Genomic DNA, 14,997 nt, shown 5'->3' with positions numbered 1-14,997 from the left:
TGGTAACAGACTGAGGTGCACATTAACCCCTCACCTCGGGAAACAGAGGCAGAAGAAGGGCTTTGAATGCAGACAGGTGATGGTCTCCAGTACTGATCCAGGAAGGATTCAGGGCTCCCCTTGAAAAGACCAGCAGGGCTAATTCTTCATTTCATCCAAGTGGGCACCATGCCCTCCACCCATACAGACAGAGACCCTTCCCCAAGGCCCCCTCCCCCAATCCTTCCCCTGTGGTCAGCCTCTCTAAATAGAGGTTGGCTGGGCCTCAATCCTTCTGCTGACATTGGAGGACCCCAGCCCTAGAGCTGGTGGCGGGGCGGGGGGGGCCATACAGGCCTGGCAACTCTACAGATGAGGGAACCAGGGCTTGTCTGGAGAAATGCAGGGAGGAGGCTTCAGACACCTCTGACTCCAAGTTCAGCCCTCTTTCTCCTCCTACCCCATGTGCCTTTGTCTGGCAAATCCCAGCCTGACTGGTACATGAAAGCGCAGACCAGAGTGTTCTGCTTTGGCTGTGGTGACACCCCCACTATGGTCAGAAGGGGCCTCCAGGTTGGCTCCATCTTTGGCAAGTTTGTGTTTGAGCCTCTGGTAGGGGTCTGAGGATTCTGGGGTGGGCACAGGGTGTACTATTCTGGGGAAGCAGCCCCTCCCACCCCCCACTTCCATAGACTCCTGAATCCTAGCTGATCCCTTTCTTTCCAAAATAGCAGTCATTCATTCCTTATCTATCTGACAGGGAACATTTCCTAACAATGAACCAGACCTGGGAATCCTTGGGGCTAAAGGCCTCCCAGTATGGAAGCTCCCCGCACCAATGCCGGCCAGTCCTGCTTTGCACCCAGGGTCTTTGAGAGCTGCCTAGTGAACTAAGAAGTTTTGGGCCGGGGGTCCCAAAGCCAATATGTGTCAGAATAAGAATCTGAACCCAGATCTGACCCTCAGTCCAGCTGCCTCTCCACTGGTCTACACTGCCCTTCACTTACCAAACACTCCTAAGCACTTAACCAATTCTGCTTGGGGGCTTAAGCAGGACAGCAGCATCCCCTTTCCGATGTGGGTTTGCCATGCCTCCCCAGCTCGTGGAGGGCAGGTTTCCTGCTTTCTGGCTCTTTGCACCCCCTCAATCCCGGCATCCAAACCCAGAGCCTTGAACATGTCTGGGTTGGTACCCCTCTTCTGCTCCTGTCTGGCCAGGCTGCTCTCCATCCCCGGCCCGGCGCTCACCTCTCCCCTTCTGGTTCCCGACACAGACCGGCCGGCTCTTTGACAACAGTGGGACCGTTTTCTTCAGCATGTTCATGTCTCTGTGGGCGGTGATGTTCCTGGAGTACTGGAAACGCAAGAGTGTCACTCTGGCCTATCGCTGGGACTGCTCCGATTACAAGGATTATGAGGTGAGAGTGTCAGAGCAGTCCTCGCTGAGTGGGCCGGCCCTCCCCCATGCCCAGGGCTGGGCGTGCCCATTGGCGATCTCTGTGGCTGTTTCAGGAGCGGCCTCGGCCCCAGTTTGTGATCATGGCACCTCTGATAACTCGGAACCCCATCACCAACCTAGAAGAGCCGAACTTTCCCAAAAAGAACTATTTCCAGCGCCTCTTCATGTCATCATCCCTCATTGCTGCCATGGTAACAGGGCCCTGGGACCCTGGATCCCCCTAGACATGGCCGCAAGGGGCTCTCCACCTAGGGCTCTTAGAGGTCACTTTCTAGGAGACAGACACGGCCCCTTGCCCTCTCTGAATTCTCTAGTGTAACAACTGGCATTTTTATTGGCCTTTAAAAGCTGGCAAAGCCCCATATCTCTATGACTTCATTTGAGCTCCCCAACCTCTCTGGGGCAGGGCATAGAGTGGCTATGATTACGGCCATTTTACAGATGAGGAAACTGACCAGAAGAGATGAAGTCCCCGTAGCGCATTTGGATTCATGACTTTCTGACTCCAAGGCCTGCACTCTCCCCACTGTGCCCCTCTTCCAGCCTGGGACACCTGGCCACCAGACCTGAGTCCTGGCTCTCCCATTTACTAGCTGGGAGAGGGATCTCACATCCCCAAGCTTTGGTTTTCTCATCTCTAAAATGGCAGGGTTGGAATGGACCATCTCCAGGGTCCTCTGCTGGACCAAACCCTGTGTGTGGGCATTTCACAGGCACATCAGTCCCATCATCCGTCTCTATGTGCACACCCTGTGACCTTCACAGGAGACCTTGACTTTCCACGAGGATTCAGTCTCTTCATCTATAAAGACACAATGTGGAGCTAAATGGGCTCTCAGATCTCTTCCAGCCCTTTGGGGCTCCCTGGCATCCCCAAAGCAGGGCTTGCCCCTCTGTGTGTCTGGGCAACATTCACATCCCCCCCCCATCCCTTCTGCAGGTGGCCTTCATAGCCCTACTTCTGATCGCCATCATCCTGTACCGGACAACGGTCACCGTCTTGGTGTCCAAATCCACAAATATCTTCCTCCTGAGATGGGTGAGTCTCTTCTGGTTATTATGAGAACTGCTGTGCTCCTGCAGCCCCTCTGCTCAAAAACCTGCAGGGGCTCTACCCCACCTGCCAAGCAAGTTTAGATCTTCTCCCTGGCATTTGGGACTCTCGATAACCAGGGACCGCCCTCAGCAGAGCGGAGGCCAAGAATCAGCATTGCATGTGTCAGCTCAGAGAAGTGAGGGGTTTCTGGAGCCATCATGGCACCAAGACACCTGGCTTCTGAGGAGCCCTTGTGTGACCTGGGATAATTCATCACCAGCATTGTGCCAACTTCGTACCAGGTGTTGTGCTAGGGACGAAAGGTTCAAAGAAATGATATCATTTTCGCCCTCTAGGAATTGAAATTCTACAGACATTTACAAATGAGAGAGTTTGGGTTCTTTTTGTTTGTTTCTTAATGAGACCTATGAATGTGTTGGAGTAGGTAGCACTGGGTGAGGAAATTCTCTCAACCAGTGAAGAGACCAGTAGACCAGCCCCCTTTTCTTTTTCTTTTTTTGCCTTTTTTTTGGGAGGGCAATTGGGGTTAAGTAACTTGCCCAAGGTTACACGGCTAGTTTTTTTGTGTGGGTGTTAAGTGTCTGAGGCCGGAACCAAACTCGGGTTCTCCTGACTCTGGGGCTGGCACTTTACTCACTGTGCCACCTAGCCACCCCGACCAGCCCCTTTTCTACAGCTGGACACTGAGGGGTGGAAGAATTTGGCCAGGATCATGCAGCCAGCGTGTGGCAGAGGTTGGCTTGGCACCCAGGAGCTCCCCCAGGCTATCTCATGATAAGGTTACAGAAAACAAATCCCAGGAGATTGGGGGAACAAGGATTAGGAAAGGCCTTTGTGGGACACAGTGTTTGAGCTGGACTTTGGTCAGATCTATGGGTAAGGAGAATCACTTTGGCAGCTGTACAAAGAGATGGCCGGTCAGTTGGAAGGCTGAGTCAGAGGACAGAGGTTGGAATGTGGCTCTGACATTTACCACTGAGGGATCTTGGCCAAGTTCCTTCTGCATCCTGGGACTCAGTTTCCTCATCTGTAAAACGAGGAGATTGGACTCTATGGTGTTCTAAAGTCCCTGCCAGCCCTGAGTCCCCTGGTAGATTGGCATTAGTACTTATATACATCTATGTCTTCTTCTCCCACTAGTCTGTGTGCTCCAGGAGGGCAGAGACACTCAGTATATCTCCCCAACATGTGGCACAGCTGGGGCTGAATGAATGAGTGAAGTGGCTTTCTGCAGGGCTGTGACTCACCCGCCTCTTTCTTCCCTTTAGGCATCTCAGATTGCCTTCCTCACAAGCTCCATGATGAATCTTTCCTTCATCATCCTCCTTGACAAAATCTATATCCCAATTGCATATGCTTTGACCAACTGGGGTAAGTAGTGGAATGGCAGGGGCCCCTTAGGGATGGGGGCCAGGGGGCTCTGTGCTGTCAACTCCAGGGAAGCATCTCTGACCTGCTGCTGGATGGTGGATCCAGGAGAGAAGGAGGCAGGGCAGGCCAAGGGCCCCTGCTAGGGAGGGGTGATAGTATGGAGCTAGGAGCCCTGCCCTTCCATCCTGGCTCCACCCCCTTCCTGTCTATTTACTTCTCTGAACCTCACTTTACTCATCTGTACAATGGGGATGATTACTCCCAAAGTACTTCATTAACAGGGTGACAAAGTTGAAAAGGATCACTAACCCAATGGGAAACAGCATCCAGAAAGATCTTGATTGGCTAGAATCTGGGGCTAAACCAAATGGAATACCAATAATCCTGATTATATTTCAAAAAATAACTTCCCAAGGACAAGTTAGGCAAGACCTGGTTGGAAAAGCATTTGTCTGAAAAAGATCTGATGGTCTTGGTGGACCATAAGTCATCAACAAGATAAAGCAGCAAATCTTGGGGTACATCAAGACAGACTTGACTCCCAGGAACAAGAAGGTGACAGTCATGGGATTACACCAAAATGGCACTCGAGCAGGGACTCTTAGTCTGTGTCTGTGAATCTGGTTACTTTTTAGTGTTTTAGTAATTATATATCATTATATAATTGATTTCCTTTGTAATCATATATATAGAGATAGATGATAGATAGATAGATAGATAGATAGATAGATAGATAGATAGATAGATAGATAGATAGATAGATGGATAGATGGATAGATGGATAGATGGATAGATGGATAGATGGATAGATGGATGGATGGATGGATGGATGGATGGATGGATGGATGGATGGATGGATAGATAGATGATAGATTGATAGATGAATGGATAGATGGATGAATGGATAGATGGATAGATAGATAGATGATAGATGGATGGATGGATGGATGGATGGATGGATGGATAGATGGATGGATGGATGGATGGATGGATGAATGGATGGATGGATGGATGGATAGGTAGATAGACAGATAGATGATAGATAATTTTGTGGATTTAAAAACATGATCCTGAGGAGGGTCTACAGGCTCCCCCAAACTGCCAAAGGGGAAACATGATACAAAAAGGTAAGAATCTCAGCTTTAGGGTAAGAAGAGAATTTGGATTTCCAAGAACCATCTGGCCCATTTTACAGATAAGGAAACTGAGGCCCAGAAATTGCAGTGCCTTGCCTATTGTCCTGTAGTAGCTAGTAATTAGTCAATAAGGATTTATCAAATGCCTTCTGAGCACCAGGCTCCATACAGAACCCCCATGATATGGGCCCACGTCTTCTTGAGCCCTCACTACTGTAGTAGAAGAGGAAATGGAAGTCTTGTCAAAGGATGCGTCCCTGGTAAGAGGCTGAGGCAGGACTCACACTCAGGTCCTGTGACCGGCTCTATCTTGCATTCCAAGTGCAGTACTGTTTCCCAGAGTCCTGCCGCTTCTTGGCTCCCTGTCCTCTGCCAGACCCCCATCTAGAACACTCTCCTTGGTTCTGGGGCCACATTAGCTCAAATGGACAAACACGAATAGCAAAGGGACTGCCCCACAGATGACTGGAGAAACCAGAGGAGACTCTGAGGGGTCTAGCCTGTGGCAGAACCCCAGGGAATCCAGCAGCCAGTCAGGCCAGCCAGCCACCAGCTCTTGGGGCCACCCGACTTCTGCCTGCAGACCTCCCAGGAGGGGGCAGCTGCCCCTCTCCAGGCAGCACCTTCCACTCGGGGCCAGTTACCATTGTTATCAAGCCTAGATCTACTTCTCAGCAATGCCCCTCCATGGCTGCTTGGAGGCATGGCACAACAAGGCCAGTCCTTCCATCAGAAAGTCCTTTAAGGCAGTTTTCATGTGCCCATTGAGGTAGCTCAGGTGGCCCAGAGGGTAGAGCGATGGGCCTGGAGTCCAGAAGACATTAATTTGAATCTGGCCACATTAACCTACCAGCTACGTCACCCTAGGCAAGCCACATAACTGCTCCCTGCCTCAGTTTATCCAACTGTAAAAGGGGATCAAGGTTGTCATGAGGATCAAATGAGATCCTATTTGTAGAGCCCTTATAATGCCTGGCACACAGTAAGTGTTTAATAAATGCTTATTTCCTTCCTGCCTTCCTTTCTATCCTTTCCTCTCTATCTTAGACTCAAGGTTCTCTCCCCAGCTCACCCAACTTCCTTCTTAAACCATGGCACCCAGAATCCAACATGACTCTTCAGATGAGACTGACTAGAGCAAAGTACAACAGGACAGTCACGTTCCTCTTCCTGGAAGACATGGCCTTCTTCCTGTGGCCCAAGCTCACATTAGCTTTTCTTGGTCAGCATGGCATGACTGACTCACACTGAGCTGGAGGTCCACTAGAACCCCCAGATCTTTTTTCAGAACAACTGCTGCCTAACCATACCCTTCTCCACCCCATACTTCTGAAGTTGATTTTTGTACCCAAGCACAAGGCCTTGCATTTATCTCTATAAGTATGAGTAGGTTCAGCTGAAGGATCTAGCCTGGCAAAGTCACTGCCAGATCTGGGTTCTCTGCCAATCTGATGAGCAAATCATCTGTGCCTTTATCCGAGTCTTTGATGAAAATGTCAAATCACACAGAAGCCATTTATTAAGCCACTAATGTACTAAGTCCTGGGGGTACAGAGTCTAAAAAGGGCTCAGTCCCTGCCCTCCAGGCACTTCCAATATTGTATTTGTTTGATAAATTCTTATATGTGCCCTTGTTGGCTTGGATGGAATCCCAGACCCAAGACCCCAGATTTAGACTCAGCAGGGAACTTGGAGGTCCTTTACTCCAGCCCCTTCACTTTACAGTTAAGGAAACCAAGGCTGAGAGAGGAGGAACTGCCCAAGGTCACACAGTTGAGTTGAAATGTAAATTTATGAGCTGTTTAGTTTTTGGTTTTGTATTCCCAGCACCATCTTGGCCTTTGGCATGTAGTAGTAGTAGTAGTAGTAGTGGTGGTGGTGGTAGTGGTAGTAGTGGTAGTGGTAGTGATAGTAGTGGTAGTAGTAGTAGTGGTAGTGGTAGTAATAGTAGTAGTAGTGGTGGTGGTGGTAGTGGCAGTAGTAGTAGTGGTAGTAGTAGTAGTATGGTAGTAGCAGTAGTAGCAGTAGTAGTAGTAGTGGTGGTGGTGGTGGTGGCAGTAGTAGTAGTGGTAGTAGTAGTAGTATGGTAGTAGTAGTAGTAGTAGTAGCAGTAGTAGCAGTAGTAGTAGCAGCAACAACAGCAGCAGCAGCAGCTCCCCACCCTCTCCCGCCCCCACTACATTGTATTTACTTCCTATTTATTGTCTGTATATTTGTCTATGTCCAAGGTCTTAGATGGCAGGGACTGTTTTCATTTCTGTCTTTGTGTCCCCGGGGTCTAGCACAGTGCTTGCCATATACAGCAGCCACTTAATGAGGCTGATTGTGCAGACGTGGCCAGAGACAGGCAGAAAAAGAATCTGCTTTTGATGTCTTGTTAAGGGGAATGCTTCGGTAGCTTCTTTTTAGTTCAGAGATGGTTGCTTCTTCTGGTTCCACATCCCTTTCACTTCCAAGGACAACCCTCCACATTCCCTTTTCCACAGAGCTATCAAACAATGGAACAAAGAATGAAAAGGGAGAACAGTTTCAACCGCATCAGCCAATGCACCAAAGCTGCCAGTGTAGACAGTATTTCAGGGTCAGAACCCCTGATCTGTGTTTACAGGGTCTTTTTCACACAATTTTAAAATCAACAGATTAAAAAGCCCTGCTCCCTTTGCCAGGGGCGGGGAGGGGCATGGGACCAGGGATTTCATCAATGTGAGGCATCCCTGCTATGGAAACTCTCTCAGCTGATGCAGACCAGCAAACCCCCTGTACCCGAAGGATTTTAGAGTTTCTCCAGGGCATTCAGAGGCTTCCCCTAGAGACTAAGGTGCTCTGGGTCACATAGCTCAAGTGGGTCCAAGGTAAGACTTGAACTCAGTTCTTCTGGACCCAATGGAGGTCTATCCACTATGCCATATGGCCCTTGCTGCTTGACCTCTGAAAAAAACAGGTTCTTTCAGGGGTGAGGCTGACATGCTAACTCATGATACAAAACACCGAGTATATCATTACTAGAAGTTGGTAACACCAGCCCTTTTAACCAGGGTCCTCCTTCTAATTATAACCTAAAGGTATGGCCTTCCCCTCTCTGTGCCTCAGTTTCCTCACCTCAAAAATAAGCAGGTGTCCCAATTTCAGTGTCCTATGAATAATGGTTGGGTGCAGGGAAGGGCAGCAAAAAAAAGTGCGTGTGGGAGAGAGTCCAAATTTCACTGACACCTTGTTTGTGTTTTCTTTTGTCTCAGAAATGCACAAAACCCAGTCCAAGTTTGAAGATGCTTTTGTTTTGAAAATGTTTATCTTCCAGTTTATCAACATCTACTCCTTTCCGATCTATATCGCCTTCTTCAAGGGGAGGTCAGCTGAGATACGGCTCATTCTCCTTTTCTCATTCCTAAGTCAGGGGGGATGATCAGGGGACAACCCAGGACCAGCTTCCTTCTTCACTGGTGCCCTCACACTAAGAGCCAGCAAGGTCCCCAGCATGGTGACTGCCCCCTCAGTGTGGTGAGCTTACAGGCTAGGACAGAAAAGAGGCCCCAGGATGGGCAGCTTTCTGTGGAATCACAGGCCCTGAGTTCAGACCCCAACTCTGAGCTGCACTCTTCTCGTAAAGCATCCGTCCCTCTGGGCCTCAGGCCTCCCACCTGTGAAATGAGGGTTTTAGACTGGATGGCCCCTCCCACTTGGAAATCTGTGATCCCACAGTTCACATGGATGAGATCACAGTTTCACCAGGATAGTAGAGAATTTAAATGAGTGGGGAATTAATGATCAGGCTGCTTTCCTTCCAGACTGTTGTAAAATGCTTTGGAAACTGTCCACAGTAGGAGGACGTGGCACTGGGCTTGGAACACTAAGCACCTGTCATGTGCCAAGCAGCCTCCTGAGCGCTAGAAATGAGAGACAAAAGACCCAGCTTTAAGACCCACCACTAACTTACTACAGAATCCCTTTCAGCTCAGTTTCCTTCTCTGTCAAATACTTAACACAATCTCCCTGTTTCTCTCTCTCTCTGTCTCCGTTTCTCTGTCATAAGCATGTTCTGAGGTTCAAGTGAGACTGTACTTTGTAAATCATAGAGCACAATATAAATAGGAGCCATTATTATTCAATTAATATGATAAATGGATTGACCCAAGTGATTCCCCAAGGAGACTCTAAATTCCTTGACAACACTTTCATTTTTATGTGGCTTCTCAGCACCAAGGACAGGGCCTAGTCCTTGGGAGGTGACATGAATGTTTGTGGTTGAATTCCTAGATTAGAGTTACAAGTGGAAGAGGTCTTAGAATGAGCAAATGAAGAGTTTGTTCAGTACTTACTGTGGGCCAAGCTCCGTGCTAGGTCTTGGGAAGGCAGATAAAAAGTGTGGTCAGGCAGTCCCTCCTCTCCTGGAGGAAGGGCACCATTATGGGAGATCTTAGCTGCAAGTCCCATGAGAAGCACACATCAAAGCAGATGTTGAGCCTATTTCAGGTGAGCAGAGCACTGCCATTTCCTGATATTCCAACCCCTTCATTTTAAAGATGAAGAAACAGAGGCTAACAGAGGATGTGCGCCCAGCATCACCCAGCACAGCTCTGTGCCAGAGACAGGACTCAGACTCGGGTCTCCTGCTGCAAATCCAACTCTCCATTCAGTATGCCAGTTGGTGGGGCACTATTTAATAATGCCAAGAATGGGACATTTCCATAGCAATCTAAAATTTTCAAAGTCCTTCATGTTCATTAGGTGTGACCTGGGGAAAGACACTTCACTCTCTGTATCTCGGTTTCCTCACCTTTGAAATGAGGAGGTTGGGTTAGCTGGCCACAGTGGTCCCCTGTAGCTGCAGAGCCAGGATCCCATGACCTTAGGATCTTACTGGAAACTCACAGCATCCATGGGAGGCTGGTGGTACTCAACTCTTCCAGTGGGATGGTGATGTCACTCATTCCCATTTTCCCACCAGTGATAAAGATTGGAACCCAGACATGACTACTCATCCTGGGCAACTCCTGCCCACATCCTCCTATAAATTCACCTCTGAGGGTCCATTCAATGGGGTGCTACAGGGACTGTTATCCCTATTTTTAGATAAGGAAACAGGCTCAGAATTTAAGTGACTTGCCCAGAGTCTCAGACACTATTAGTGAGGGGAACGTGAACTTAGGTCTTCCTGAGTCCAAGTCTATTGACTGTCTCACTGGCCTGTGTGAAAGAGTAAGGATGGTTTTCCAGCACCATTAGCAGATAAGATCAACATATTCAGGTAGGTAATTTTACTAATGACACAGAACTGGAGAGGATTCAGGGCTGCAATGCCCATTCAGTGTCTGGGAATCACCAGGATTCTCTTGGTAAATTTGGCTCAAGTTTTACACAACAAATGGTCTATACCTGTAACACAATCTCTATCACAAGAACTGTACCCTATCCTAAATGAGGGATTCTTAGACATGCCAATCTCAGACTGCCTTGGGGATTGGGGGACCTTGAAGAGACAGTGAGTAATAACCCTGCCTAAGAGATGTCTAGAGAGTCTCAGTGGTGGGAACTCTGTGTGCCATGCTTTAGCACCTGTCTCTCAGTAAAAGCAGCCTAAGCAGAGGGAAGTCCAGTCAGGAAAGTTCGATGGGCAGCTGCTGGGTATGAACTATCAGCTCCTTAAGCATCTTCATTAATGAGGACCAGGACACATGGCCACCACCTGCAGAGAATGTAGGAAGTTTGCAGTTTGGGGAGCTGGTGTCCTCTCCTAAAAAGGCCCTATGGAGTAAATAGTGCTGTTCTCACTGTTTTTCTGTTCTTCAAAGGGGAGCCCTCAGAGATCCTTAGATGGTCTCTGGAAGGGTATCTAAACAGAGGCAGTCTTAGGCATAAGCAAAGAAGGCAGCTGCCTACACAGCACTCACCTGGGTTTTCCTTCATCTCTCTGCCATCCACCTTCCACAGTGTTGGGACATTCCAACAGAGAGCTGTTTAGAAGTTATGAGTTAAGAAGTCCCTTTTTCTTGGCTAGATGCCAACTCTCCTGGGTGGGGGGAGGAGGAACGCAGTTCCAAGTCATTAATGCCTTGGAAAAATTGCTTTCCTTCATGAGGCAGAAAGCTGGCTGGTTCCTCTCAGCAGCTCAGACATCCAGGAGTTCCCTCCAGGGAGGGAGTGAAGAGGACAGGCAGAAGATGCAGAAGAGGGAGGGCGGGAGGTGTATGCTTAAGGTCAACCTTCCCCCTTTACTATGATGCTCAGAGAATGGAGACTGGCCTCCTGGCAGTTGAATAACCACGGATGTTCTTCAGATTTTTAGGTTACCCAGGAAACTACAGCACCTTCTTCGGAATTCGAAATGAAAATGTGAGTATATGCTAGGAAATATTAAGGCAGGGGTGGGAGGGCAGAGCATACGATCCCAGCTTTTTGGAGCCCAGAGGGACCTGGGATACGCTCATGTTGGTTTCTCCTCTCAGTTTCTTCATCTGTAAAATGAGTACAATAATAGCATCTACCTCCCAGGGTTTCTGGGAGGAGCAAATGAAGTGATATTCATAAAGGGCTTAGTATGGTCCCCTGCACACAGTAGGTGCTGTATAAATGCTAGTCACTGTTATCTTAGCTCTGAGTGCTTTGCAATAATTTATCCTAAAAGCCAGAGGAACCTTGCTGGATGTTCAGCTCCCTTTTCTCGTCTGTAGCAAGCTCTAAGATGGCACAGCGCACCTCACCTTCTGAGCTTCCTGTCATAGCCAAGTCATCCATGATCATTCAAAAATTCAGGCCAAGCTCCTCTCAAATGGGGTAAACCCCGAGCTTTTGGTGAGGAAAGTGCTACTGAAGCAATGAGATGGTGATGAGGCCCACAATCTTCTGGGGGGTTTAGTATTTGCAATACCTTCTTGGCTCTAAGATCCCCTCCCTCACATTGCCTGAGTGAGGGACCCTCTGCAGTGGGACAAGCAATAGGTTTGAAATCCTGAAAACTGGGTTTCAATCCTGGCCCTGCTATTCACTAGCCGTGGCACCTTAGGCAAACCACTTCACCTCCAAGGGCTTCTGTTTCCCCATATGTAAAATGTGTCTAACAACATCTACCTTGACTATCTTTATAAAGGCTTGATGAGAGAGTGGAATGAAAGGAAGCATGGGTCTTCACATTTTGCAAGTGGAAAACACCATAGAATAGCAACAGAGCATTAGATATTGTCATTAGAAATTGTCTCAAGATGCTTTCCTAATTTAGAGGAATTTCTCTGTCTCAGAATTCAACTCCCATGCCTTCAACCCCTCCTTTCTTTCTTTCTTTTTCTTTCTTTCTTTCTTTCTTTCTTTCTTTCTTTCTTTCTTTCTTTCTTTCTTTCTTTCTTTCTTTCTTTCTTTCTTTCTTTCTTTCTTTCTTTCTTTCTTTCTTTCTTTCTTTCTTTCCTTCTTTCTTAAAAAAATGTTTAGTATCCAATAGAGCTGGACTATAGTTTAAAACTTAACCAGTAGGCAGAACCCACAAAATGACACAGAGAAGCTAACCTCCCGCTGAGAACAGCCCGGCAGGCCAGCAGGAATCGGCCAGCGCAACGCTCTGGGAGCTGAGCCCAGCACCACGCCGAGGCTTTAGCCCCAGGGCAGGCCTGACCAGCCTCCAGCCAGAGGGACTCCAGATCAGCAGCAGCTGTGGCTGTTTCCAGATTTATCAATACATAGATGCGAAGGACAAGGTGAGAGGCCAGTGCAGTCTGGACTTTGGGACCCAGTAAGTGGGAGTGCGTGGCTTTTACCCCCCGGGGTAAAAGAGACACCAGCACAGCCTGCCAGTGCCGCGTGGCGGCTTCAGCTCCTGGCCTGCAGAGTGTAGGGGGACCAAGCACCAGTCTGAGGGGCAATCACTCTTGCTTTAACCTGCTTGGTTCTGGATTGCAGTCTAGGGTGGAGGTCCTGGGGTGTGTGTCCAGCTTGCCAGAGCGTGTGGAGACCTCAGAGAGGGCACCTATCTAATACATCCGGCAGCTAAGAAAACCCCAGCGTTTGGGACGAAAACTCCCCTGTCTGGTGGCAGAGTCCTACTGTGGCAAAAAGCCCAAAAGTCAAATCATTGAGCGGCAAAATGAGCAGGCAAAGGAAACAAAGCAGACAGAAGATTCCAACATTACACTCCTATTTTGGGGATAAGAAGGAGCAAGGCATGGAACAGGAGGAAATCAGTGAAGTCAGTCCCCCTGCACCAAAAGCTTCAAAGGAAAATACAAGCTGGTTACAGGCCATAGAGGACCTTAAGAAGCAGATAAGAGAAGTGGAGGAAAAATTGGGAAGAGAAATGAGAACAATGCAAGAAAATTATGAAATGAGAGTCAACAGCCTGTCTGAAGAAAATAATACCTTAAAAAACAGACTGACTCAAATGGCAAAGGAGGCTCAAAAAGGCAATGAGGAGAAGAATGCCTTAAAAAGTCGAATTTGCCAAATGGAAAAAGAATCTCAAAAGCTCAGTGAGGAGAATCATTGCTTCAGAATCAGATTGGAGCAAATAGAAGCTAATGACTTTATGAGAAATCAAGATGCTGTTAAACAGATCCAAACAAATGAAAGAATAGAAGGCAATGTGAAATATCTCATGGGAAAAACCACTGACCTGGAAAATAGATCCAGGAGAGATAATTTAAAAATTCTTGGACTGCCTGAGAGCCATGACCAAAGTAAGAGCCTGGAAAGCATCCTCCAGGAAGTTCTCAAAGAAAACTGCCCTGATGTTTTAGAACCAGAGGGCAAAATAGAGGTTGAAAGAATCCACCGATCACCTCCTGAAAAAGATCCCAAAAAGAAAACTCCTAGGAATATTATAGCCAGGTTCCAGAATTCCCAGATTAAGGAGAGAATATTACAAGCAGCCAGGAAGAAACAATTTGAATATTGTGGAAACACAATCAGGATAACCCAGGATCTGGCAGCTTCTACACTGAGGGATCGAAGGGCCTGGAATGTGATATTCCAGAGGTCAAGGGAGCTGGGATTAAAACCAAGAGTCACCTACCCAGCAAAACTGAGTATCATGTTTCAGGGGAAAATATGGTCATTCAGTGGAATACAGGACTTTCAAGCATTCTTGCTGAAAAAACCAGAGTTGAATAGAAAATTTGACATTCAGATACCAGAAGCAAGAGAAGCATGAGAAGGTAAACAGGGAAAAGAAATCATAAGGAACTTATTAAAGTTGAACTATTTTTTTTAAAGCAATCAGGGTTGAGTGGCTTGCTCGGGGTTGCACGGCCAGTTGTTGTTTCTGGGTGTGATGCTGAGTGTCTAGGCCCGGATTTGATCTGGGTCGTCCCGGCACTGGGGCGGAGGTGCTCTTGCTCACTGACCCACCTGGCCAAAGTTGAACTATTAACATTCCTACATGGAAAAACAATAATTGTAACTTATGAAACTTTTCTCAGTAGTTGAAGGGATTAGAAATATATATATATATATATGTCTTTATATGAGGGTATGCTGGCATATGAATACATATGTGAATGTGTGTATATACGTTTACAGGTATACATAGATAGAGGGCACAGGACCAATTTAACAGGAAGGGATGATACTTAAAAGGTGAAATTAAGAGGTGAGAGGAATATAATGAGAGGAGATGGGGAGAGACAGAGTGGGGCAAACTATCTCATACAGAAGAGGCAAGGGAAAATGGTTACAATGGAGGGGAAGAATAGGAAGGCAAAAGGGAATGGGTCAACCTTATTCCTATTGAATCTGGCTTGAGGAGGGAGGGAAATACACACTAAATAGGGGATCTCACCCTCCAGGAGAATAGGGGGGAAGGGGATGTGAGGGGGGATGATGGAAGGGAGGGCAGGCTGGGGGGGAGGGAAGTTGGAAGCACCCACTTTTGAAAAGGGACAGGATCAAAGTAGAGAATAGAACAAGTGGGAGGTGGGATAGGAGGGAGGGAAATATAGTCAGTCTTTTACAATACATCTACTATGTTATTGTTTTGCATTAGCCACACATGTACAACCTATACTGAACTGCTTGTC

The 14,997-nt window shown here is 47.7% G+C and overlaps 1 protein-coding gene across 1 annotated transcript in view; it reads left to right on the top strand.

The window, feature by feature from the left end:
• Positions 1–14,997, top strand: part of ANO7 (anoctamin 7) — a 62,912-nt gene that overhangs the window by 32,576 nt on the left and 15,339 nt on the right. The window contains exons 10-15 of the mRNA XM_069083220.1: positions 1,254–1,397; positions 1,495–1,629; positions 2,379–2,477; positions 3,764–3,866; positions 8,239–8,350; positions 11,278–11,332. Of these exons, the coding sequence (XP_068939321.1) occupies positions 1,254–1,397; positions 1,495–1,629; positions 2,379–2,477; positions 3,764–3,866; positions 8,239–8,350; positions 11,278–11,332 (648 nt within the window). The remainder of the gene's footprint in view (positions 1–1,253; positions 1,398–1,494; positions 1,630–2,378; positions 2,478–3,763; positions 3,867–8,238; positions 8,351–11,277; positions 11,333–14,997) is intronic.

This window comes from Petaurus breviceps, unplaced genomic scaffold (assembly GCF_028583685.1).
Source record: "Petaurus breviceps papuanus isolate PSGF00001 unplaced genomic scaffold, PetGlider_PUasm1.0 173, whole genome shotgun sequence".
Lineage (NCBI taxonomy): Eukaryota > Metazoa > Chordata > Mammalia > Diprotodontia > Petauridae > Petaurus > Petaurus breviceps.
Note: the sequence above shows the minus strand (reverse complement) of the source record. Positions and strands in the feature narration are given on the sequence as shown.